General features: G+C 38.8%; 1 protein-coding gene across 4 annotated transcripts in view; it reads left to right on the top strand.

Annotated features, from left to right (window-relative positions):
* Nucleotides 1–25,681, top strand: part of pot1 (protection of telomeres 1 homolog) — a 58,016-nt gene that overhangs the window by 30,926 nt on the left and 1,409 nt on the right. For 3 of the 4 annotated variants that reach the window (XM_040026588.1, XM_040026590.1, XM_040026589.1), the window contains exons 11-18: nt 20,959–21,140; nt 21,821–21,918; nt 22,617–22,643; nt 22,936–23,092; nt 23,454–23,662; nt 23,789–23,924; nt 24,633–24,715; nt 25,504–25,598. In XM_040026588.1, the coding sequence (XP_039882522.1) occupies nt 20,959–21,140; nt 21,821–21,918; nt 22,617–22,643; nt 22,936–23,092; nt 23,454–23,662; nt 23,789–23,924; nt 24,633–24,715; nt 25,504–25,598 (987 nt within the window). Of the gene's footprint in view, nt 1–20,958; nt 21,141–21,820; nt 21,919–22,616; nt 22,644–22,935; nt 23,093–23,453; nt 23,663–23,788; nt 23,925–24,632; nt 24,716–25,503; nt 25,599–25,681 lie in introns of those variants that run through there. The other variant, XR_005695081.1, reaches the window with a different exon arrangement.

The raw sequence follows: 25,681 nt of genomic DNA on the forward strand, positions 1-25,681 counted from the left end.
AAAAAGAAAGAAGAAAAAAAAAAGGGGAAAGAGAGAAGAAAAAAACAAACAACAAAACAAAACAAAAAAACCCCCAAAAGAACAATACACCTGCCCAGACCAATATATATAAACTTGGAGCAGATATGGGAGGAGGCCTTCCCTCCCAGTTTACTTATTGAAGTAATCTATAAAAGGTTGGCAAATTAGGTAAAACTGTTTAACATTATCTCTCAGTGAAAACTTAATTTTCTCCAGCTGTAAATGATACATTGTGTCTCTGTAACAGAGACACAATGTATCATTTCAAGCAGAGTGAGTTGGGGGGGGGGGGTTATTTTTCCAATTTAGAAGTATAAGGCGTCTTGCAAGCAGTGCTATAAAACTCAAAACATGAATTTGTTTGTTATTTAAGTATTTAACTGTAGCTACACCAACAAGTGCCATTACTGGGTCTGGGAGGAGACATATGTGACAATGAGGCAGAATTCTGGTCACATCGATCACATCTTGAGTTCGCCCCTGGAAACATCCTTGAAACCTTCAGTTTAGACAAATGGAGCCTATGCAGGACCTTAAATTGTAGTAGTCCGTGCCTGCAGCAGACAGAAGTGGAGTGAACGAGTTCTTGTGCTTTAGTTCATTGATCTTCAGAGATGTTAGTATCCAGTTCCTCACTCCAAGCGTTTCTCAAGTGGTCCAATGTAGTTGTACTGTCTATTTGCAAAAGTTGGTTGTAGATCCTGGAAATAGCTCCTTTCTTTAGCAGGTTCATCAGGAACAGATCATCTGAAACTAGTTTTTGTGGTTCATTCGAAAAGGATGGAAACGTTTCTTTAATAAAATGACGTATTTGTAAATACTTGAAAAAATCTCTGTTTTCTATGGAAAATTTTTGCTGAAGTTGTTGAAACGAAGGAAAAAGATTATCAATAAACAGATCCTTGATTGTGTGTATCCCTTTGGAAGTCCATAGCTGGAATGTGGATCCTGAGAACAATGTGTATGCTTGATTATGAGTTAATGGTGTAAAGATTGAACATTGACGCCAATGAAAATGCCTTCTAATCTGAGACCAAATTTTTAGTGAGTTGGACACTACCGAATTTTTACATTTATACTTACCTGGATCTGAATTTGAATAAACCAAAGATTTAAGAGTATTAGGGAAAAAAGTCATACTTTCCATCCGTTCCCAATCAGGTCTATGTTCCCCATCTCAGAATGACATACAACGTATGTTACAGGCCCAATAATAGAGCTGAAAGCAAGGCAACCCCATTCCTCCTGTAATCTTGGGTCTTTGGTCTTTATTCTGGGTGTCTTCTTGTTCCAGATAAACTGAGAAATTAACTGGTCTATTTTCTTGAAAGAAGTTTTTGTGATCAATATTGGGATGCATTGAAACAAAAATAAGAATTTGGGTAAAGTGCTCATCCTAATGATATTTATTCGGCCAGCAAGCGAGATGGGCAGTTTAGACAGTCTTTCCAAGTTCTTTTCAGTTTGATGGTATAAATTAATAAAATTATGTTTGAAAAGGCCAGAGAATTCACGGGTTACATTTATTCCAAGATATTTGAAGGTATTTGAGATGGTAAAAGGAAACGAAGTCAATGTAGTGCTATCTAACTTTTCTAAAGAACTAATAGGAAACAATATGCTTTTTCTTAGGTTGATTTTGTATCCAGAAATTTTCCCAACTTCAGTTAAAAGCTCATCATTTTTGGCAATGGTTTAATAGGGTCAGTGATATATAGCAACAAATCATCTGCATAGAGATACACCTTATGTTCTACACCAAATCTCCTTATTCCTTTATAAATCCTTTGTAGAGCGTAATTGAATGGCGAGAGGTTCTATGACAAGTGCAAATAGCAATGGGGTCAGAGGACACCCTTGTCTTGTAGAGCGGTGGAGGAGGAAAGGACTAGAAATTATCGTATTTGTGTTAACCGAGGCCTGAGGTTTTGTGTAAAGCAGCTTAACAAAGGAAATATGATTTGGGCCTATGCCAAACTTTGACAGAGGCGGGAAGAGGAAATCCCACTCGGCCCTGTCAAAGGCCTTCTTCGCATCTAGTGAGAGTAGTATTTCAGATTGATCATAAATATTAAGTGTATATATAACATTTAATAGCCTTCTAATATTAAAAAATAACTGTCTATTTTACAAATCCCGTTTGATCCTCCGACACAACTGTTGGGAGAACTATCTCTAATCGCATAGCCTGAATTTTTGCCAATATTTTATTATCTACGTTCAATAGACTTAGTGGTCGGTACGAACCTGGCTCCAAAGGATCTTTACCAGGCTTGTGGATTAAAGTGATAGTGGTATCATACATGGTTGAGGGTAAGCATCCTTTAGATAAAGCTTCGTTATATACCTAAAAAAAAAAACCATTGTATTTTTAGTGAGAAGTTTATCTCAACATCAGGAATGACCCCACTTTTTAAATTGCTTCTGTGACCACATTTTTGACAGCAGGAACATAAAGAACACACTGTTGTGTAGAACAAGTCCTCGGGATGAAACTGATTTTGACAGGAGTTAGAGTCTTGGATTAAGAAGCAGTTTTTCAACAGGTGCACCGAGGTAGATTTGACAGGGTTTTGCCACAGAATAATAGTACAGTGGGGCAAAAAAGTATTTAGTCAGCCACCGATTGTGCAAGTTCACCCACCTAAAATGATGACAGAGGTCAGTAATTTGCACCAGAGGTACACTTCAACTGTGAGAGACAGAATGTGAAAAAAAAAATCCATGAATCCACATGGTAGGATTTGTAAAGAATTTATTGGTAAATCAGGGTGGAAAATAAGTATTTGGTCATTAACAAAAATACAACTCAGTACTTTGTAACATAACCTTTGTTGGCAATAACAGAGGTCAAACGTTTACTATAGGTCTTTACCAGGTTTGCACACACAGTAGCTGGTATCTTGGCCCATTCCTCCATGCAGATCTTCTCGAGAGCAGTGTTGTTTTGGGGCTGTCGCCGAGCAACACGGACTTTCAACTCCCGCCACAGATTTTCTATGGGGTTGAGGTCTGGAGACTGGCTAGGCCACTCCAGGACTTTCAAATGCTTCTTACGGAGCCACTCCTTTGTTGCCCGGGCGGTGTGTTTTGGATCATTGTCATGTTGGAAGACCCAACCTCGTTTCATCTTCAAAGTTCTCACTGATGGAAGGAGGTTTTGGCTCAAAATCTCACGATACATGGCCCCATTCATTCTGTCCTTAACACGGATCAGTCGTCCTGCCCCCTTGGCAGAAAAACAGCCCCATAGCATGATGTTTCCACCCCCATGCTTCACAGTAGGTATGGTGTTCTTGGGATGCAACTCAGTATTCTTCTTCCTCCAAACACGACGAGTTGAGTTTATACCAAAAAGTTCTACTTTGGTTTCATCTGACCACATGACATTCTCCCAATCCTCTGCTGCATCATCCATGTGCTCTCTGGCAAACTTCAGACGGGCCTTGACATGCACTGGCTTCAGCAGCGGAACACGTCTGGCACTGTGGGATTTGATTCCCTGCCGTTGTAGTGTGTTACTGATGGTGACCTTTGTTACTTTGGTCCCAGCTCTCTGCAGGTCATTCACCAGGTCCCCCCGTGTGGTTCTGGGATCTTTGCTCACCGTTCTCATGATCATTTTGACCCCACGGGATGAGATCTTGTGTGGAGCCCCAGATCGAGGGAGATTATCAGTGGTCTTGTATGTCTTCCATTTTCTGATGATTGCTCCCACAGTTGATTTTTTTCACACCAAGCTGCTTGCCTATTGTAGATTCACTCTTCCCAGTCTGGTGCAGGTCTACAATACTTTTCCTGGTGTCCTTCGAAAGCTCTTTGGTCTTGGCCATGGCGGAGTTTGGAGTCTGACTGTTTGAGGCTGTGGACAGGTGTCTTTTATACAGATGATGAGTTCAAACAGGTGCCATTCATACAGGTAACGAGTGGGGGACAGAAAAGCTTCTTACAGAAGACGTTACAGGTCTGTGAGAGCCAGAGATTTTCCTTGTTTGAGGTGACCAAATACTTATTTTCCACCCTAATTTACGAATAAATTCTTTACAAATCCTACCATGTGAATTCATGGATTTTTTTTTCACATTCTGTCTCTCACAGTTGAAGTGTACCTCTGGTGCAAATTACTGACCTCTGTCATCATTTTAAGTGGGGGAACTTGCACAGTCAGTAGTTAGTGCAGGCCTACTGGATAGAACATTTTGCTTGGCCTGCTAAATTCAAGCTTATTGTTCATTGGTGGATTTCTCTTCTGCACACAGGTGGTTCAGATCTGGGCAGTTGGAATCAGATGATGACTCTTGTGACTGGATGATTAAACTTACAGCATTTAGCTGTCTGGAGTGAATTCTCCTACATTTCAGTCATTCAGTGATTAAAAGAATATGACCTTTTAATATTCATTAAGATGTTTTTGATTCTAAATTTTCTTTCGTCATTACTCAGCTTTCTCAAATGTACATTTTAAACCTGTTCAGCTACTTTCCAACTTCTTCTGTGTAAACGTCAGCTTTCATCAGTTCTGCACTTTTCTATTTAGGTGAAAAGCAATGTGAAAGCTATCAGCATTCACATTGCAGTTTCTTCCGAATATACATTTTCTAGTTAAACATATGTTTTCTCTACTGTTGGAAAATGAGATAAAGAAAATATATGTTAATGGTTTACGAAGTAAAATTTTATTTCAGACTAAAACACCAAACAATGCCCTGAGTCACTTCAACCCAAGGGATACCAGCATGTACTAAAAATGAAGACCATACAAGGGTTAAACAGACCGTCCAAGTCTGAAAACCCTCCAATGTGAATTAAAACAATCCTGATAAGAAGAGTGAGGCAATTAGGGTAATTAATTGATGAATTTACTCAGGTCATCTTTGTCTAATATTAAAATTAGTTTGATGATATGAAACATTTAAGTGCAACAACATTGCAAAAACTAAGAAATCAGGAAGGATGCAAATACTTTTTCATGGTAATGTATAAGTCTGTGAAAGACGGTGACAATAGTGGGCGAGCATATCCATCATTATTCAGAGCACCAAGATATAAATCATATTGTGTCAGTTAAGTATGGAACAAGACCACACAGTTTTGTAGTTGGAGGTTGTCAGGTACATCCTGCTTTTTACAGACTGGTTCATTATAAAACTCTGAACACATTGAATGAGTTTGCTGTTTATTCACTTCAAACTGACACCAGTTTATGAAGCATTTCTCATGCTTTTGATTCAAGTGCTGCATCAAACAGATGAACTTAATTAACAACCAAGCTTTTGAATACAAGTCAGCTTTCTTTTTTTGCTTGTTAACCTGAAAGACCTGACCAGATGATCAGATCTGCCATACCAATGAACTATACCTACATTTTTTAAATTAGGATATTTTAGGTTGTTGCAGATCATTCTCCAGGCATTCCTTTATTTCATTTTATTTTTTAAATTTTCCTTTCTTTTCCTGCAGCCACTAATTTCATTTACTGCTATAAAAATTAACTTGATAGTTGCTGCAGAGAGCATAATGGATGTGTAATCTGTTTTCTTGTTCATAGAGGTTTTGTTGTGTTGCATTACATAAGGGTCTTTGTGTTGTGAGTTGAGGAGTAGCAGATGGATGCCACTCATATTCATTAGGAGAAATGTAGCCTTTTGAGAAATATAGCACTTTGAGAGTCGTGAATTTTTACCAGCCAAATAACACTACAATTTGTATTTTACTTGCACTATGTATTGTTGGTTTAGTGCAGTGGTTCTCAAAGTGTGTGGCGTGCCCCACTGGTGGGGTGCAGAGTTCTGACAGGTGGGGCACAAGTTACCTGGCAAAAAAGTCATGCAGAACTAATGTTTAACATCAGAATCACTTTTACAGCAGAACAAAGACGTTTGTGGCAGTTACGTTAATATTATGCACATCCGCTGCAGTAATGCAGTAATGGATTTTAATTACTCCCAGGAGAAAGTAATTTTGTTATCCTACGGGTTACATTATTTTAACATTTCTCTGGAAAATGACGTGAAACGCGTCATCTCATAATTACCAATTTAATTAATACAAACCTATAGGCTACAGTTTCACACACCAGCACAAACACTTATTCTAATGAGGACACACCTGAACTTTCTCTTAGTTTTTAGTTGTGAACAAAAAGCTGACAACACAAAGCAAAGATATAACCAGTATAAAGAGATTTTAAAGAAACAGTCACAGTGATTCTACTTGAACATGAACAGGTAGAAATGGAGACTATAGCCTGATTGCTTATCACTACTTCTGTTACTTGTTAAAGTTAATGGTCTGGCTGCTGGGCTGGCGTCAATATTCACTCAACTTTAACATCACTCTGGGTTCTTGGCTAGCTTGGCGTTAGCATGCTGTCTGTGCAGAGGCTTGCAATGAGCCGATGCGTTAGCAGCATAATGCAGTTTGCATTTCACCACTGTACTTTTGTCCTTTTATGCAGTAAAAATAAAAGTAATGTCCATATCCACTATGCAGACTGGGCCACTATTTTTCTGCTCCCGCACATGAAATGAAATCAGCTGATTCTAGCACAAGTGCAAGTGGAACCGATAAGCAGGATCAATAGGCAGGCAAACTAACAGTTCAGAGAAATTGAACTACAGTATGATGCTATTCCTATGGAGCATTAATGGCAAGCAACAAGAAACAGGTTTTTTTTTTTTTATCATTATTGCATATGGAACAGAAAAATCCTTTCTTTTTTTTTTCAAGGGAGTTGGTTTTGGGGTCTGCTTCAAATGGCAGTTCTCCTGGACTGCATTTTCAAGCCACATTGTTAGTGTTTTGGCCCATGTTATTTTTCTGACCCCCAAGGGACTGTACCTGGTTGAAGCTGAGTTGAGAAGTCATTAACCAAGTTTGGTAAAAATGGATAACAAAGACAAACATCAACAACATGATGGGGAGATACACTTCAATTACTCCTATAACTGGAGGTGGGGCCTAGCAGACAACTACTAGCTACAGCTTACCAATGTTAGCACATGTCATAGAGACTGCACTGCTAACTGAAAGCTTTACCGAATGGATAAGTTATGAAAAAACACACTCATCCACCATACATCCATTAGGGGAAAATTAGGGAATAATATAGCTATATAGACGCTTCTTTCGTTGGCTGGTCCTTTTTAGAGGTACAAACTAGTATCTCGAACCAACAACCTTCTGACTAGGAAATGACCTGTTCCATCTCCTGAAAGCCACCCCGTGTTTTTATTTAGACATTTCATCTAGATCCTTCATGGTGGTTTCTTAATGAGGGCTGAAAGCCATGATTTGAGATCTCTATTTCTCCACGAGAAATACTTAATGAAACTGGGATTTGTGTTTTCTGTGTGTACCTGCATTCACCTTTTTGGAATCTCAGTATTTTTTTTATTTTTCATGCATGTTGTTTTGAACAAAAGCTTACAGACATGTGTAATAATAGAATTTTAAATCTTCATTTCTTCATTAGTCCATCTAAAAGCAATACTGCAGTAATTTTCATTTTTTATTTTTTTATATTTTGTAACTCAGTATAATGTTTATGAGCAGACAATGGGAGCTGTTTCTTTCTGTGGAGAACTCAGTGAATTGCCACTTTTAATGTGACTGGAAATGATTGAAATTGCTCTGATGTTCTTTAATATTTAATTTACCCAATTTACAAACGGTTTGCCCCAGTGAAGCCAATTTCCTTTCAGTAAATTTCTCTCTAAGAAATGATTGTCTGTCAGTTGTTATAATCAGTAAAATTTTAAGTCTGTCAGGCTGAGTTAATCAAGGCTATTCTACTATTACACATACCAGCACATGTAAATGTTTTAAAACACCTAATCAAAGCAGTTAAAGAAATATTGAAATTATGTTGAATGAGATCATCTCCACACCAGTCTTGTTGATTGCAATATCCATTGCTTGTTATAAATGTTGTGGAGTGGAACAATTACCGTATTTCCCGGACTACAAAGCGCACCTGAATATTAGCCGCACAAGCTAAAATCAGGGGAAAATCCTGTTTTGTACATACATTAGCCACACCTGACTAAAAGCCGCAGGTGTTTCAATGTTGACTTATCATATGTAAGAGAATATGCACAAAGGGAATTGTCAGGAAAGAGATGGCTGTTTGGAGACACACCCCTTTTATTAATATTTTGAAAAACAAGTTATGGGTACATATTTGCATAACTTTTTAGGTATATGTACAAGTAGCGGTAATTACAAGTACAAAACATGTACTGTGCTTCATAAATGAGTAACAAATGTAGTACATAACAATAACCTACAGCACACCAGAAAAATAGATTCGGACTACCTTTTAGGCTCAGGTGCAGTGACACGGCTTTAACAAGAAGAAAAGTCAGTCATTCACCACCATCTTCCTGCGCACTAAAACCACCAAAGTCCTCTTCTCCAGTGTCGGAAACGAACAGGCTCAGGATGGCTACGTCATCCACTCTCAGCTCCTTTCCTTCGTTGTCACTTTCAAAACCAAAGAAATCCTCGTTGTCAGTGTCGGAGTCGAACACCCTGAGAAGGGCCGTGGCGGTGTCCTCCTCTCCATCATGCAGCAGTCCAGCCCTTCGAAATCCGTTGGTGATCATGGATGTTTTCACACTTTTCCACGCTGTCAGATTCCACCGGTGGATTTGAGCATAACTTGCTTTTCGCAAGTTTATCGCCGCTCATCATCCACGCCTCACGCTGAACGCATAGCGCTACTTTGAAGTTTGTTTTTCACACTACTTGTACGGCACTATGTTGCCTGGCGGACGGACATGTGACCAACATACCACTCTTGAACCCCGATACTGTGTGTCTGATCACATGCCCTTCCGCCAGGCAACGTAGTGCCGTACAACAGCGGCACAAACAAAACAAATCGTCTTACGATATGACAAAAATCATGGACAATCCATAGAAAAGCCGCACCTGACTAAAAGCCGCAGGGTTCAAAGCTTGTGCAAAAAGTAGCGGCTTATAGCCCGACAATTACGGTAATTTAAAATTAATAGTATGCATTTATTTATTTGTTTGTTTGTTTTTATGTTGTGACAACTGTGGAAACACAAACACTGCAAAATCCTTTCACTGACAGCATTGACATTTGGTTAATTAAAGAGTGAAAAGCTTTTTTTTTTTCCTTTTAGGTCATTAAAATGAAGTAAAAGATACCCATTTCAATAGGAATTTAGCAGAAAATACATTTTTACTGAAATATTTATCCCTACATCTTTGTTTCTGTGAATCAGTGTTGTTTACTGCTGTAACACTAAGCTGGTCAAAAATGTGGGAGGTCATAAGCTCATTTAGCATATTACATTTAATTATGTCAATTTCCTGTATCTGTCATAGATCAAAACATTACCCAGAATTCAAATGTCGAACGTCATATTTACATGCAAGTTGGGTCATGGTCTAAATTGTGGACCTAGTTTGGACATCGTATTGATGTCCAGAATTGGTTATGGATTGTTTGATTGATTATTTGATATGGCGAGTCTAATTAGTGCAAATGTAGGTTATTCAAGGACAAATATAAATTATTGGAAATCCACATTCCTAAACCCCTCACTAAGAACATACATTAAATAAAAAAAACTTAAGCTGATTCCTATGTTATGCAATAAGTGAGCCCACACTTGATCCAGGACTTGAGTTTTGTCTGCTTTCTTCATTTCATTGAATTAAAGCCAAACTTCAGAATAGTGTGCATCCAACTGTGTTTACTTTTGAAACCCAGAGTCTATCAAAGACTTGATGTGTCCGTAAAATTTCATTTGTTTTTAAACATGTTTAAACCCTCAAAAAGGTTCATTTGACAAAGTAATGATAAATAGAGCAGATAAAATAAAATGAACTGTTTCTTTACTCTGTGGTTTTACATCATTGCCAGCTTGATATAATGATTGAACTCATAGTAGCTTAAACTATGTAGAAATGGAGGGAAACTGGGATGCAGCCATTTGATTTCTTTAATGGTCAATTCTTGAAACGCTGTGAGGGGAAAAAAACTTTGCTTGCTTGAAGAAATAACTATGACAATGTGAACAAAACAATCAGTGTGTGCTCAACTCCTGCAGCTTCAACTCATTATATAATTTTTAGCGCTCATGCTTGACGAACTAAACATTTCCATGTCATTGAATCTTTTTGGGAATTGCGAGGTAGGAGGAGGGGGGTGTGTACTGATGCAGACACCCTTCACTCCTGCAATGTTTCCTGTTTAGAGATGACACCATTGCGAAAATTATGCATTTATGTCGGCTTGGGGAGCGATTAGTTCTTTTCAGCACTGTAGCTAGGCCAACAAAGAGTCCGAGCTCACTTGAGCCAAGCGTTGCTTTAACTTTAATCAGTAATGACTTCATGAATTTCTGCACAAATAAAATTTTAACCATTAGAGAAAAAGTGACTCATAACCCTTTTCTAGACATGTCATACAGCTGCTTTCAGTACTATTGAAACTAGCTAATTACTATTATTTTCACCTTTTAATCTAAGATTTTTCTAAGGTAAGTTAAATAATCATATAATGAAAATTAAATTCAATTGAATGTTTTGCATTGTACTAGTTGTATTAGTTTAAGAAATGATGACTGGCAAATGGCTAATAAAGAGTTAGGTTCTACTACCCAGGAAGTGCTCATTGGCTAAAGACTTGTTAATCACAGTGAGATGCACCATGCTTATTATGCCAAAAGTGGTGATGGCAACAATAATCTTAAGGGGATTTCACAAACCAATAGGTGATATGGAGCCTGTTTCATCTTGTAAATTTAATATGGGTAAGATTGGCATTTTAAAGAAGCCAGATGCATTAAAGACAATTAAATAATAATAGGATTTATAGGATTTATTTTTCCACCGTGGTAGTTTACTGGACAAGTGACAACATAACTTACTACTATATAAACTAGCTGATTTTGAAGGAGCTCTTTGAATTAAAAAAAAAAGAATCACTAGATGATTCAGAAAAAAAAAATGCTTCTACTTCTTGTGGTCTTGTTTTAACTTAGGTCTCAGAGTACATTTGATGTATTTGAATTGTGGTGTACTTCCTTTGGTCACAGCCCCCGTCTCCCATTGAGTTGACGTTCCAGCACAAAGAGCTCCACTGTCGAGTCATGCTGTATCTCTCTGGCTTTTAAAATCCATTTCCTGCAGCTCCATAAATAAGCCATTTTAAAATGAACAGTTTCTTCTTCTCAGTGAAGGCAAAAGTTGCTTTTTTTGGCTGCTTTCACAGGCTTCTGATGCTCAATAAAGCCCAAAGCAATCTTTTGAACTTTACATAGTCTTTTTATGGAGCGACCAAGCAGCATTAATACCATAAGACGGCGGCAGTGGCGTCTTGGCTGTCGGGTGGTGAGCAGACAGTGGAGTGTTTAGTTTTCGTACAGACTCAAAGAGGATGCCAGAGGCTTCTCCACTCTGTTTCTTTGGCCTCTTTTAAAGGAAAATGATTTGTTTGCAGGGGAAGCAGCAGGGTACTATTTTTCTGTCAGAGGCCGATCACTCTCTGAGCTCTGGACCATTGAGTTCTATATCCCATGAAAGCCCCATTTGGCCCCACATAGATAAATGTTACCCCTTCTTTGCAGAATTGTTTTAATTCAATCACATTGGAGATGTTTTGAGTATGAATGGCCTGTTTAAGGTCAGGCCAAAGCATCTTAATCAGATTTAAGTCTTGATTTTAACTAGGCCACTCCAGAACCTTAATTTTCTTTAGCTTCTTTTTTTTTTTTTTTAATTTCAGTTTGCTGTCTTTCTGAATATCCCAAGTGCATTTTAGATTTGATGCACAAACAATGGCTGGAGGTTTTGTTTTTTGCAGCATTTTGTATGGTAAAAAGCAGAAGTTATGTTTCCATCAATTACAGCAAGTCATCCAGGTCTTGAATCAGCAAAGCAGCCACAGACTATCACACTACAACCACCATCATGTTTTACTTTTTGCATGATTTTCTTTTTATGAAATTCTGTGTTAGTTTTATGCCTTGCAAAAAGTTTGTCTCATCAATCAACACAGTATTTTTTTCAATTCTTGAGGATGATCAAGTTATTTTTTTGGCAAGTGTGAAATGGGTCTTTGTGTTCTGTTTAGTCAGCAATGCTTTTTTGCCTTGAAACTCACCAAAAGTATGGGAAATCTTTTACAGACAGATACATTGTTTCTCAGTTTTTTTTTCTTTAGATGTGACATTATTTACTACTTTTTGAGGGTTTTTTTTTTTTTTAACACACTTCAGTTAATCAGTTTCTGTACTGGAATATCATTAAAGTGGTGGTAAAAACCAACATGATCTTACACTTTTGTCTTCAGCACAATGCACCAGGTTACAAAATTGAGAGGTGCGCAATCAGCCAAAGCCACATGATTTGACGTAAAACTCAGGACGTTCAGTGACCACGAAGGACTAGGCTACAACAAAAACAATAAGGATGAAGGGAAAAGGTAATGGTCTGGTCAGATGGCAGATCAAAGTTTCAATCGTATGAAACAAAGGCAAATGCTCACATCCAGGAGGTGAGGAGCTTCCTTTCCCTGTCCGGTTACCCCTTGTGTATAAAGGAATAGCTAAAAAAAGCTTTTCTTATATCATGTCTACATGCCAAATTATCCTTCTGAGATTAGTTATCCTCCAAAGAATCCACAAAATGGTTTACTGAAAAATGATAAATGTAAATGAAAGCATGCATTTGTTGACGTGAGAGAATAGCTTCAGCACCTTTTGTATGCACTGCGACCTTAGTCTTCTGACCAGATGAGTTAGGTTCTTGTCTAAACATAGTGCTGTTTTTCTCAGCTGCTCATTATAATCATACCTGGGGTCTCTGGGCTGCTGCACAGGATTTAATGTGTGCATACAAACAACAAGCTCGAGTGGGCCACATCTGAGTCGACACTGCATGACACTGCCGTTATTTGTCCTTCCTTCTGTCCTCTGGTGATTTCCCTCACTCTTCCAGCTTTAGTCACCCTCTCGTTTCTCGCTACACCTTTTTCCAACTGTGGTAAATTCTTTTAAACTGTGATGTAGCAATAAGAAAACACTGCCATCTTCAGAGTACTTAGAGTTGTTTCTTCTATCTCACGCTGCTAAATATTCAGGTCTTTGGAGACCAAACAAAACTGAGACTCTGCAATCAAAAATACTCTGTATGTGGTCTCACTGGCTGCCTTCTCCCCCAGTGGCAGTTATATGATCTTAATAGTAGTTTTTATTTAAACATAGTGTTTTTCTATGCTCTTAGGAAGTGCTCCTGACCTTGTAGAGTGGTTGAAGTAAATTTAGGTAATAATGGTTACTGCAAAGGTTAAGATATATTTTTTTGACATCTTTTAATTAGTAGGTGAAATTAAAATGGCACGTAGGCATTGTACGTGGTCATGTGATAAAAGGAGATTGATATATGGTAAAGGGAGAGTTATCGAAAAAAGGTTTATTTACATCTATCTGACTTCTTTGCTCAAGGCTGCTGGCACATGGTGTGCTGTGGTATCATTTTTGTTTGTTGTGCATGAATGCAGGAGCTTAGAGATTCCCACATGACACAGAGGAAGACAGCAGTGACAGTTGGTAAAGACATCTATTGGTTAAATAAGCTAACTGCACTTGATGAATGCCTGGCAGCACATATGAACCAGCTAATGGATGAGATGCAACTGGAATGACTAACTGAAAGCCAGACAGTTATGATCCCCAGAAGAAACCATCCCATCCAGCCAGTCCTGGCGTCATAGTGGCTGAAATGAACAGGCACATGATTCATTACATGAGGGGCCCAGAAAGGAATTGTTAGACACACCAGATACTGGTAGACAGAGCAGTCAATCGAGACTGTAAGACCATACTGACCAATCTGTGCACTGCCTGGATTGATTGCAAAAAGGCTTATGACTCAATGCCTCACATGTGGATCCTGGAATGCATAGGGCTATACAAGAAATTAATTGGGGATGTGAAGAACAACACTAGAGGCCAACTTCAAGGTAACTGCACAAGTCACCATCAAGTGCAGGATTTAGCAAGGAGCCTGATGCTCACTTTGTTCTGCATAGCCCTGAATTGCTCATTAACAAATATTAGGAAATATTAGCCATGCAGCACTCCAGCCAGGAGTGATCACTAGGATCTACAGCAGGGGTCGGCAACCCTAGGGTTAACTGTTGGCACGACCATAGCTGGACTGGCCATTTGCTCGGAGGGCCGATGATTTTTTTTTCTTTGTAATGGTATAAGCAATGAAAGGTGGTGGATTGGCCAGATGCTGGCCGGTGTGTAAAAATAACTCAGTTGTTTGGTGGTGGCTATGGCGGAGCTTCCACAGATTCAGTAACAACAAGTGGTGGAGGCCAGCAGGTGGATGAAAGAAAGGGGAGGCAGGAGGAGGAGAGCCCCGAGGCAGCCGCCGATCCGAGTGTCAGGTGAACTGAATTTCAGGTAAGAAGTTATGACCTGCGGTTAGGGCTGCACGATTAATCGTTAGAAAATCGCGATCTCGATTCATACTTATGTGCGATCTCATTTCCAAATGACAATGATTTAAAAAAGAAAAAGAAAAGACGAGGACGATTGTACCGCATTTTGATCCAGGACGTAATCTGCATGAAAACAAGCGCTCACTCTTCCTGCTAAACAAATGACAAGGGCGGAGCCTTATACCACGTGATACAGAAGCTGTGCCGTGTGATGCTAAAATTAGCAGGGAAAAAACAACGGAGAGCACGTCAGGGATGACGAGAAAGTGACAGGAGAAAATCCGTCCCGGTCAACCACCCAAACATCAATAACGGTAACCTTGTACAGCGCTTCCCTATACCCGTCGAACTCCCGCAGGCACAAAGAAATTACGGAGGCTATTACTTATCACCTGACCAAAGATATGGCTCCCATCAACACTGTGCAAAACGAGGGATTTAGGAAAATGATCAACACCCTAGACAAACGCTACACAGTGCCGTCCCGCAACTATTTTTCTATTGTTGCACTACCTGCTCTATGCACGCAGTGTCGAGCAATGGTGGAGACGGAATTTCAAGCAGTACAACATTTTGCGGCAACGACAAAACGTGAGACATTTGTTGTTTTTATGTTTATTTATTGTTTTTATGTTCAGTTTCAACTGTTACGAAGTTGATGTGCAGTTAATAAGTGCAATAAATATTTATACTGGAAAAGAAAATTGTGAGAGAATCGTGATCTCAATTCTAAGCCAAAAAATCGTGATTCTCATTTTATGCAAAATCGTGCAGCCCTACCTGCAGTCTGTCTGGGTCAGATATAAACCAAGTTTAGGTGGAGTTTATTTTCATTGTGCTGACTTTTTACAGTCAGTTACAATAACTCGTACTGCGTACTAGCTAGCATGACAGAGTTTATATACTGCTGGGTGGGTGCTGTGATGTTACTGATAGTGAACTTTATTTTATTCATAAGGTTAGTCAGTAGAGTTACCAATCTGAATGCAAACTACCGAGTTATTCTGTCGTTACGCTGTCAGTTGCCTCTTCTTCTCTCATTCTCCCCCCTCCCTCTCCTGTTGCTACTTCAATCATGAAACTGATCAATGATCAGCTGATCAGCTTTTCTCTCTTGTTTGTTTATCGCCCACTTTGCGCCAGAAAGAGGAAACCAGCGAATGTCGCGCTAAACAACGGCAGCACGTTTAAGCTTGATCAGCTGTTGTTAGAATTTATTTAATATTACTTTCTAGTATCAGCTGATGTTTGCTGGAGCCACAGCTGTAAAACTGCTGGTCATGATATCGGTTTGGATATATGGTGAGAAGGAAACATGAAGATGAAACCAGGAGACGTTCTTACTGAATCATCAGAGCTGAACAGGTGATGGAGAAACAGGTTTACCTTTTAGGTGACATGAATGGGTTGAAGGGAAGTTATGAACTGTTTCTGAGAGACAAATAACACCAGGATCTGTTTCTAAGTAGCTGACAGCTGGTAACTGTGCAGGGGCGGGTCTAGCAAAGTTTTGCCAGGGGGCCAAGTAGGGCATTAACAGGGAAAGGGGGGCACAAAGAAATACTTTTCTTTCTTATTCTCATTTAAAATGTCTGGCTGTTATTAAATAATTATCTGAAGCTTACAACCAAAGTTTTTATCTGATGTAAAATGTATAGAAATCATACATATACCAACAAAACTGTACATCCCTGTCACAACAGTGTTTGTTTTCATTTAAAGGCTTTATGGTTTTTCCTATAATACCTGGTGGGCCGGTCTCTAGTCAAATTCCCGGGACGATGTTTTTAGTCCCAGTCCAGCCCTGGGCACGACACGCAGTGAATTAATCTGAGAAGGTGCATTAAAAAATAATTGGCCGCGCCAGCGGTGCATATCGCAAATTAGCTCGCATAGACACATTAGTTGTGCCTCTTCTTAATGACGGTATCTTAGCTAACAACCCAGAGTACCAGATTCAACTTGTAATTGGCTAAAAATAACTTCGCCTACTGGTGAGAGGGACGTTGTTAGCTTTCCACATTCCGACACTTCAAATGCTTCAGGAGCTTTCCGCTCAGCACAGCATCAGCACCACGGAAATACACAAATACATCCGTAGACAGAATTCACAAGATGTTTTTGGGACTTTCAGGTGTATGGACCAATGTTTTATTTTCTGATCAAACCAGAAATCTTTAATGAGCAGCTAGATTTGTCTCGCATTAACTGGCTGAGTTAATGCCAGTTAATGCAACATCGAAGCAGCTGGAATCCATAGATGTGCGTGTTCATGGAGCTTGCATTTTCACCTGCTGTGCATCACTACCTGACAAGTTTAACTGTCTTTAGACTCTTATGACTAGGTGGGGGCCACTAGAGGCTATAAGAGTTTGATCAATGCTCCACCATTTTGAGATCTGATGCTGTCTGCGTACGGTGTCCATCTCCCACGCGTGTATTCATTAAATCATCGTTTGACTCAACCCGGCCGGACCAGTGTTGTTATTTTGGTTTTCCTCTTGTATCCATCTCCAATATTTTGAATCTGTAACAGGTTCTACATATCTGTGTGAGCAGATTTTCTCTCACATGAGTGTCCTCAGGTAACCGTCTGAATGCTGGACACTCGGAGACCTGTGTCTCTGAGTGGGAGACCAGAGATCACATTAACGTGTGTATCCCTGTATTAACAAACATGCCATATTGGCCCAGTTTATTTTTCTTATCATTGTTGTGAGGAGACCATAAATAGCATTTGTATTTTCTGTTGTACAGTCCATTTGCTGTTATGGAGTTCTTGTTATGGATAAAAAGTGTCTTTTTTTTGTTTCAAAATAGCTGATAACTATTCACTGATAGCTGCCAACATCTGCGAACAAATATAATTCTATAAAGTGGTTCTATATAGTGTGTAACTGTTATTATAGAGCATTATTAAATTTATTGCTAATGCAATCATATGGCACACTGACTTCTGAGGAAATTTTAGATGGCACTCGTCATCAGAAAGGTTGCCGACCCCTGATCTACAGCAATGACATCAGAATGTCACTTGGACTGGAGAAGTGTAGCTGGATGGTAATAAAGAGAGGGAAGGTAGTCAGAAATGAGGGAATTGCGCAAAGGCAACATTGCAGATACTGAGGATAGCTACAAGCAATGTTCCCTCTAAACTGCGTGCGTGCGCAATCGCACAATGCTGGCAGGGTCTCTGCGCACAGAAAATCTGTGTTGCGCACAAAAAAATTCCTGAATCGCAATTAAAATAAATACGTTAACAATTCATTCTGTTTTGCAGTGTGAATAAGTAAGTGATCGGTGTCTGGCTGCTGTCGCTTCACAGTAAGAAGGTCCTGGGTTCAAATCCACATTCTGGCTAGTTTGCAGTGGTTTATCTCTGGGTATTCTGGTTTCCTCCCACAGTTAAAAGTCATGCAGTTAACTGGTGATTCTAAATTACCCGTGAATGTAAGTGTAAATGGTTGTTTGTTTCTATGTGATAGACTGGTGAGCTGTCCAGGGTGTACCCTGCCTCGTAACCTATCACTTCAGGGTTATTTCCCAGCCCCCCTGCAACCAGGATAAAGATAGGAGGGTGGTAGTTGTTGTAGACCCATTCAATTTTTATGGTAACCAGGATCTAGACTTTGTTGAACATTATGTAAAATGAAGACAACATGTAGTATTTAAGTGACCAAGTAGTATTGGTGTAAAAGTTATTGAATAGTGTTGAAATAAAATGACAAAATTGTGAAGGATTAAAACATTCCAAGAGCTCAACTTACTCCATCTGAACATGTTTCAGTCACGTTTTATGAACACAAAATGTACAGGTTTACTGAATATGAAAAGGTTGTGCTGATTTAAGTCAGTTGTTTAAGTTTCTGCCAAAGCAAACAATTTGTGTGCAACCAATGTCCACTACTGAATCAAGTAAATCCAACATGGCCTTTTTTTCAGTGTAGTTGGTGTGTAGTGTAGTCAATAGATTTGTTGTGTGTGTCAGAACAACGAGGCGACTGCTGGGTGTTACAGATGTTACAGGAGTGACACATCTCCTGTTGTTTATTTTAAAAAATGCATTGGCTGCATTTTTAGGTAAACAGCTGCAAAAAAACAAAACTTGTTGTTTGCATAATTCAGTTACCTTTTTGAAGAAGTAACTATATAATTAATTGCCCAACATTGAGTTACAGGACTCTCTCCCAGACCACAGACTCATACTCATAATACAAGTCAGAGCTTTATAAAAAAAAGAAAGAAAGTTGTGTTTTCAAAATTGGAATTTTTTTTTTTTTTGCTTTTTTGCTATAGTTTTCATTTTTGAAAACCTAGTGAATGTGATAACTCAAGAAGGAAGTCACCTAGGATTTTCAAATAAGTATCATAGGTGCATCTACTAAAAATCTCAGTGACGTTAAGTTTTCTGAAAATCTTGTGAACACAGTAATTTGAGTAAGATGTCACCTAGGTTTTTCTAATTGATACCAACAGGTGCATCTACAGGAAGGTTGAGAGGTAGCACTGGCGGCCAGTGTTTTTTATGCTTGTAACTGTGAGGTGCAAAATGAGGTTACTGAACTATGCAGGAAATCATATTGTTACATTATTGCTATTCATTTACTTATTTGTTAATTATTTAATAAATTTTTTAAGTTTTCATTTGCTTGGACAATGGAGAAGGGCGACAGGAAGGTGGGGGGGGAGAGAGTGATGGAGAATGAAAGGAACTCTAACCTTAAGTACAAGTTTCCTACTCCCACCCATTGTCATAATTGTCTGTTTAGCCATTCATTTTCGTAGTCTGTGGCTTTCATATCTTTCATATTTGTATCATCTTGTTTTTTGTTGTTCTACACTTTCCTATACATTTTCCTAAATGTTTCTTGCTTTTGCTTCCTGTTTGTTTACATCATAGGTCTTAGGGGAATTTTTGCTTATTTGTCATTAGTATTGATTAATTGTTACTAAATTTTTATTTACAGTGTAATGAATTAGGTTTACATTATCTTCATAGCTTTGTGGCTACAGTGCCTGCTGGTGCATTATCCTGCACATTGCAATGCTTTGCATTGTCAAGTCAAGTCAAGTCATCTTTATTTATATAGCACATTTAAAAGACATCAAGTGTCGGCCAAAGTGCTGAACAGAGGGATAATATAATAAGGAGAATTAAAATAGAATGAAAACATTAAAGAAAGATTGTAAGACATCCATATATGTTGTCATCCCAGAAGAAGCCGTTCTCATTGCAATTCTTAAATTCTTAATCAAAGCTTAGAACAACTTCGTAGTGATTAGTTGTCACACTCACATGTCTAAGAACAACTGGGTCCAAGCCATAACCAGATCTTTGTGTTGGTGTCAAGGATTCAGGACTTTAATTAGCCTTTGGCCATATGTATGTGTCTAGCTCTCAAAGCGTCAGTGAGTCGCTCAGACACTTGATTACTGAAGTGTTTTTTGATTGCTTTTGGCTACAGGATCATCACAGCTGAGAGAGGAGAAAAAACAAAATGACAAACCCCCCAAATCCAATGACCAGTCTCTGAATCACTGTCACCACCACTGACTGTAGGTTTGGTGCAACATTGCCATCTGCTGATAAGTAACTGGTATTAAAAAAAATATAGCTGGAGGAACATTTTGCAGCTAAGTAGCTTAATTGACAACGGGTCAATAAACACGTTTGGATATAAACAACAGTGTCTTAGAAAGACAGAGAAGTGCTTTTTCAGAAGTAAAATGGCCACAGATTCACCAATCTGGAAAAAAATGTGGGAGAATTTCAGGATAGGGCATTATGGTCGTGCTGTGGTTAGCACTGATGCCTCAAGGCAATAAGGTCCTCAGTTTGAATCTATTATCTGACCCGGATTATTACATTTGGGATGTATGCAGGATTCGACTATATAAACACTGACATGTGTGCACTTTGTATTCATATTATTAACATTCCTTGTGTACACGGTATTAAAGTTTTGAAGGACGTGAAGTTTTTCAAAAACAACACAAAGCATCCAGGTGTTGTTACGCTGCTGGGACGACAGCTCTCAGAGTTAGACGAGGCTTTATAACTATTTTCTTCCTGTGATTAATGTTCCACATGTCGGCGTCACTGAAGTCGCACCGAACCCCGAGTTGTTACAGATGGTGACTTGCATGGCACCAGTGAGAGAGTGGGAGAATGTTTGTTGTTGCTCAGACTGAAAATAGTTACATCATCTGTTGTTTGTCTTTTGTCTTGCCAAATGTTTTTGTGAAACACTGAAGCCACAATACATTTACAACAAACTTCACAATTGACTTGGCATTTTTGTGCTGATGTCTTCATCTCTCTTGCAGGTTACTAGTTGAAAACACGTTTTGTTTGGTGTTTGTTTGTTTTTTTGTTTTTATAGCATTTCAATACTAAAAAGTTTTGTCTTTTCTGACTATTTTTTTTGGGGGGGGGGTCCCATCAGCCTGGAGTCTTCCTGAGGATCTACAACCTGCGAGCAATTGCAGGATCCAGTAAAGTGCCTGGTCTTACCAGAAGCCAATTACAGGTAGATCACCTGGCTTTTCATCTGCACGGAGGGACGTCGTATGGCAGAGGGATCGGGATTCTTCCTGATAACAGCCCTGACGTGCAGGAGCTGAAGAGGTACGGTGAGAGATGAGAGAAAAATGTGGTTTGTTCCTCGGCTGCAGCAGAGGGGTGGAGCAGTGGGTTCAGGGTGTGGTGTCAGGTGATGACTGACTAAAACTGACCTCCATCATCTTATTGTGACTGTTTGGGTAGTTTGCCGGGACATGGCGTGAGAGCATTGTGGGGAGCGAAGCAGGAAGAGGCAGCTTGCAAGCTGTATGAACTGAAATTGTAAAGCTTTTGTAAACAAACATTTACGTGCATTACAAGTCTGTGTGAGTGGGGTCCTTTTGTCACAGCAGCACTGGACAATATAAAGAAAAATGCATTTATCAGTAACACACAACTGTGCTCCCACACTGTTTTACTAGTAACTATACCAGTTGAGTAAGTAAGATCTACTTTAGACACTTTTTTTGAGAAAAAGTGTCTTGAAAAAAAACGTTTTAGGGAAGCCTACTCCATGGTGTACACAGCTGTCCATAACGGAGTATTATCGCCACCAAGACTTAATCTTGGTTAAGAATCAACCCTGTATTATGGATGCTCTTGTTTTTGTCTGTAAACTATAATTTTATTGTAGTATTTGATTCATGTTCCTGGTTTTATTTGCTAAGTGTGTAGTATTTTTTTGTCATCTTTGTTTTTGATTGCATCACTAAATACCTTTCTTTTCTTTTTATTTCTGTCTATAGAGTTATTGAAGCTTTCCAAGAAAATGATGAAGAAGCACTCTCTGAACTCAACGACTCAGATCTCTTGGAGGTCTGGAAAACTCCACCAGAGTCTCTTGGTACGAATGAGCTCTAGATTTCGCACTTACGTACTAACTATGGTCACTGCTGCTCCTACTGATTAAACTTAAATAGATTTCAAACAAGCCTGATTTTACAGGACACTTATATAATCGCTCATGCAGTAATATTATGTGTATAACATTCCAAAAACTGTAAATTCCAAATCCACAATTTCGTTTATACCTTTGTTAAAAAAGATGGAAGATATCATAGTTTTGTTTTTATTGTGATTGCGAAAAACAAATATTATGCTGTATTTGAACTTCATGTTTTACCTTAACAGACTTTGAAACATTACAGGAAAATAGGAATAATAATTGAATTCATGACATAGTAACAGTGGTATAGTTTTTTTTTTTTTATAAAGTACACTTAGTTTAGTTTTAAAACCCAAATTAATTTACTTTTGTCCTTTGAAAGCTTCTGTTTGTGTAATGCTTGCATAGTGTTTACCTTTTATCTGTACTGAACAGCTAAAGAAATTTATAACTAAAACTGTAGTGTTGAATTTACTTCTATGTAGTTCTTCAGATATTGCTTTACAAACTGTTGTACAGTACCAAGGAGATGTGTAATTCAGGATAGCGAGCTTGCTGTTGTGTGCTAAATTTAAGCCTGTCCAACTTAATGCTTATTTATTTGCCTTCTTGTGTTTCGTTCCGTGTTTGATGCTTCGATTTGTTCTGTGTTGTAGATGGTGAAACACTGGATTGCAGTACAGGTATGAAATTCGGCACTGCATTGGTAATTGCTAATTGGTTTGATTTGGAAGTGCAGGTAATGTATTATAATGAATATAAATCAGTAAATTAGGACCAATCATGTCTAAATAAAAACGACTTTTTTTAAAGTAAATCCTTAATTTATTTTAAAAAATGACATCTGTGTATAATTTCTAATGTGGTTTTATATTTATTTACCATTTTAATAATTGTTATCCATTCTATTTACTATTTACTACCAAGTGTTTAATGATGAACATTTTTCCTCTGTGGGTTGGTGTTTGTGTTCAGAGAGAAGCTGTGGCCATGACATGCAGAAGGTGACACTATCTGAAGTTAAGCGGAGTGGCCTGGGTCGAGTTCACCATGTCAGGGCCCAGCTGAAGGCCTATGAACCCCACAGACTGCATGAGGCGCTCAAGCTTTACTGCAGCAAGTGTAAATCAATGTAGGCACATACGCTGTGTTCCTGTTGCTTCATGTGGTAATGTGTAGATTTTAGTGCTGTCAGTGTTAATCTCATTAAAATGACATTAATGCCATAACTGCAAATCTCCGTTAACGAGTTACCGCGGATCGCCCCGCTGGATGGCGCTAACGCATTAACGAGCTAACCGTGCTAACACTTTGACGCCGTCCAGCCCCACGCATGGGCGATCCGCGGTAACTCGTTATCAGAGATTTTCCGCGTTAATGCAGTTATGGCGTTCATTCATCATTTTAACAAGATTATCACTGACAGCACTTGTAGATTTTGATTTGATCTCAGATGGTGTTCATATAAAAGTTTAAAATGATGATGATCTCAGGCAGGATGTCCCAGATGATGAGCTGTTGGAAAGTATCTTCTCTGAGGCATCAAAGGACTGTGGACCCTGCAGTCCCCCACCATGGGTGCTCTCTGGACAGGTCAGCCTCCCAAGACACGCCCCAGGTCCCTCAAACCGAGCTCTAACTGTTTACCTGCTCACTCAGCTTATGTTTGAAGGCAAAACCAAGGATGTCATCTTGCTCATGGGTAACAATCCGCAATTATTAGAAAGCATAAAAGCTAAAAACATATCAAAAGACATATCAAGACTGTGGTCTAGGAATCCTTCCATCATCAAATCCACAAAAACTCCGATATCTTGGTATCTTACAGGTTCAACACTGGAGGAAATGTGCCAGCTCATGGCCAGCTACCAGAACATCATCCCCGTAAGGTCATCAGGAGGTCACCTGTCTCTGTTCGACCTATCTGCACCTTTTCTGTTCAGAGGCAGGAAAAGATACTACGGGTCAGAGATAAATCTCACACACTGATAGAGCGCTGGTAGAGCTAAGCAGGAGCTTGATCAGTCATAACAATTCCATCAATATTGACAACCACTGATTATTATTTATACTTTAAGTGTTTTTCAAAATTATATATTAAATTATATATTAAATGGTTATACGCACATGCAATTTAAAGATTGTAACGAAGACAAATAACAAATAAATAAAACACACCCTTTATAATGACTCAAATACAAGCGAGCGTAGTCATTTTAAAGAGTGTGTTCGAATTTTCTTGACCCCGCCCACTTAAATAATGGATATTGAGAGGCTGTCACAGGCTGTTATTTTCTGTCATTTTTATTTCTTTAGGTTTATATAATTAAATATTTTAAGAGAATTCTTAGGAGTAACTCATTCATAACAAAAATACAGAACAGATGATGCTTTTATTAATCCATTATGTCACCACAAGATGAATTTCCACAGTGAGACAATATGTTTGGTTTTGTGTGTCTGCTGTTGTTGCCTTGTCATTTTTCTTATTCATAAGTTACTGTCCTTAAACAGATCGGCAGTTCAGAAGCTTTTATATAAAAATGTTTTTTGACCTTCAAATTCTGATTCAAACAGTCGTGTTAGTTCTTGAACATGTCGTCATTGTAGTGTGTGTGTGTGTGTGTGTGTGTGTGTGTGTGTGTGTGTGTGTGTGTGTGTGTGTGTTCCAGCTGTAAGCGGTGTTCCAAGGCTGCATTGAGGGAGCAGAGTTGGGAAGGAGTTGAGATGATAGATGAGAAAATTATCGCTGAAGGTGAGACAGAGCTTGGTTTGAATCATCAGACTGTCGGAGTAAATACTGGTGGTGGAGAAGAGCTGAAAGCAATTAAAACAAACAGATAACACAAAATTGCCAATGCTTCATGTTGGTAGGGACCTGTGGGTTTGGTTTTTGTGGGAAGGGCTTTATTTTAAAACGTGAGATGAAAGCGGGCTTTGTAGTAAAAATGAATATGAAAAAGTAATCATTTTTTCTCCCGACTATCTTGTGTTTTTTTACAACTTTTTCATAACTGAAGCCAAAATCATATTTCAACTTCCAAGTTCCAAGCAGCGCAACAAAGAACGAAGCCCAAGTGAATAATGTGGAGACATTAATGTGATTATTGTGGCAAAACAAACTCGTCGTTTGTCAAATGTCAGCTAAGACTTCTCAGGCTGCACTTTTTCCTCTGTGGACATTGGCACATTTGAGTATCTTTGTGTTTAGAGTGTTGGTTAGACAAAACAAGACATTTAAAAATGGCATCTTTGGGAAATTTCTTATGCATTTTTTGGTCTCAATAATAATTTTTTAAAAATTGACATTACGGTGCAGCCCTGTTTTTTAGGATATCATAACTTTAATTAGGTGTTGACCTTGAATGCATCAAGAACAGATTCAAAAGTTATTATATTACAAACCTCACTATTCCTGTGTTTGTGTCTTTTTCTCACTTAAGTTTCCTCACTGAGTTGTAGAAATTCCTGGCTGATCTCTATCCAGGTCAGTTTGAGCTTCTGAAATAAATCAGGCGATGTTTCTGCTTATTTGGCTTGCAGCTCTCGGCATTCAGCCGCTGCAGTTCATCCTGCTAATGAAACTGGAGCTGCAGGATGCCACCGACACGCTGGATGTCTTCCTGTGGAGACACGCTGTGAGTTTCACACTCCTGTTGTTTGGTGTCAGATGGGATTAGATAAAGGGAGAACATCTGGATTTATTATATATTTCACTGTT

Source organism: Simochromis diagramma, unplaced genomic scaffold (assembly GCF_900408965.1).
Source record: "Simochromis diagramma unplaced genomic scaffold, fSimDia1.1 OVJJ01000293.1, whole genome shotgun sequence".
Taxonomy (NCBI): domain Eukaryota; kingdom Metazoa; phylum Chordata; class Actinopteri; order Cichliformes; family Cichlidae; genus Simochromis; species Simochromis diagramma.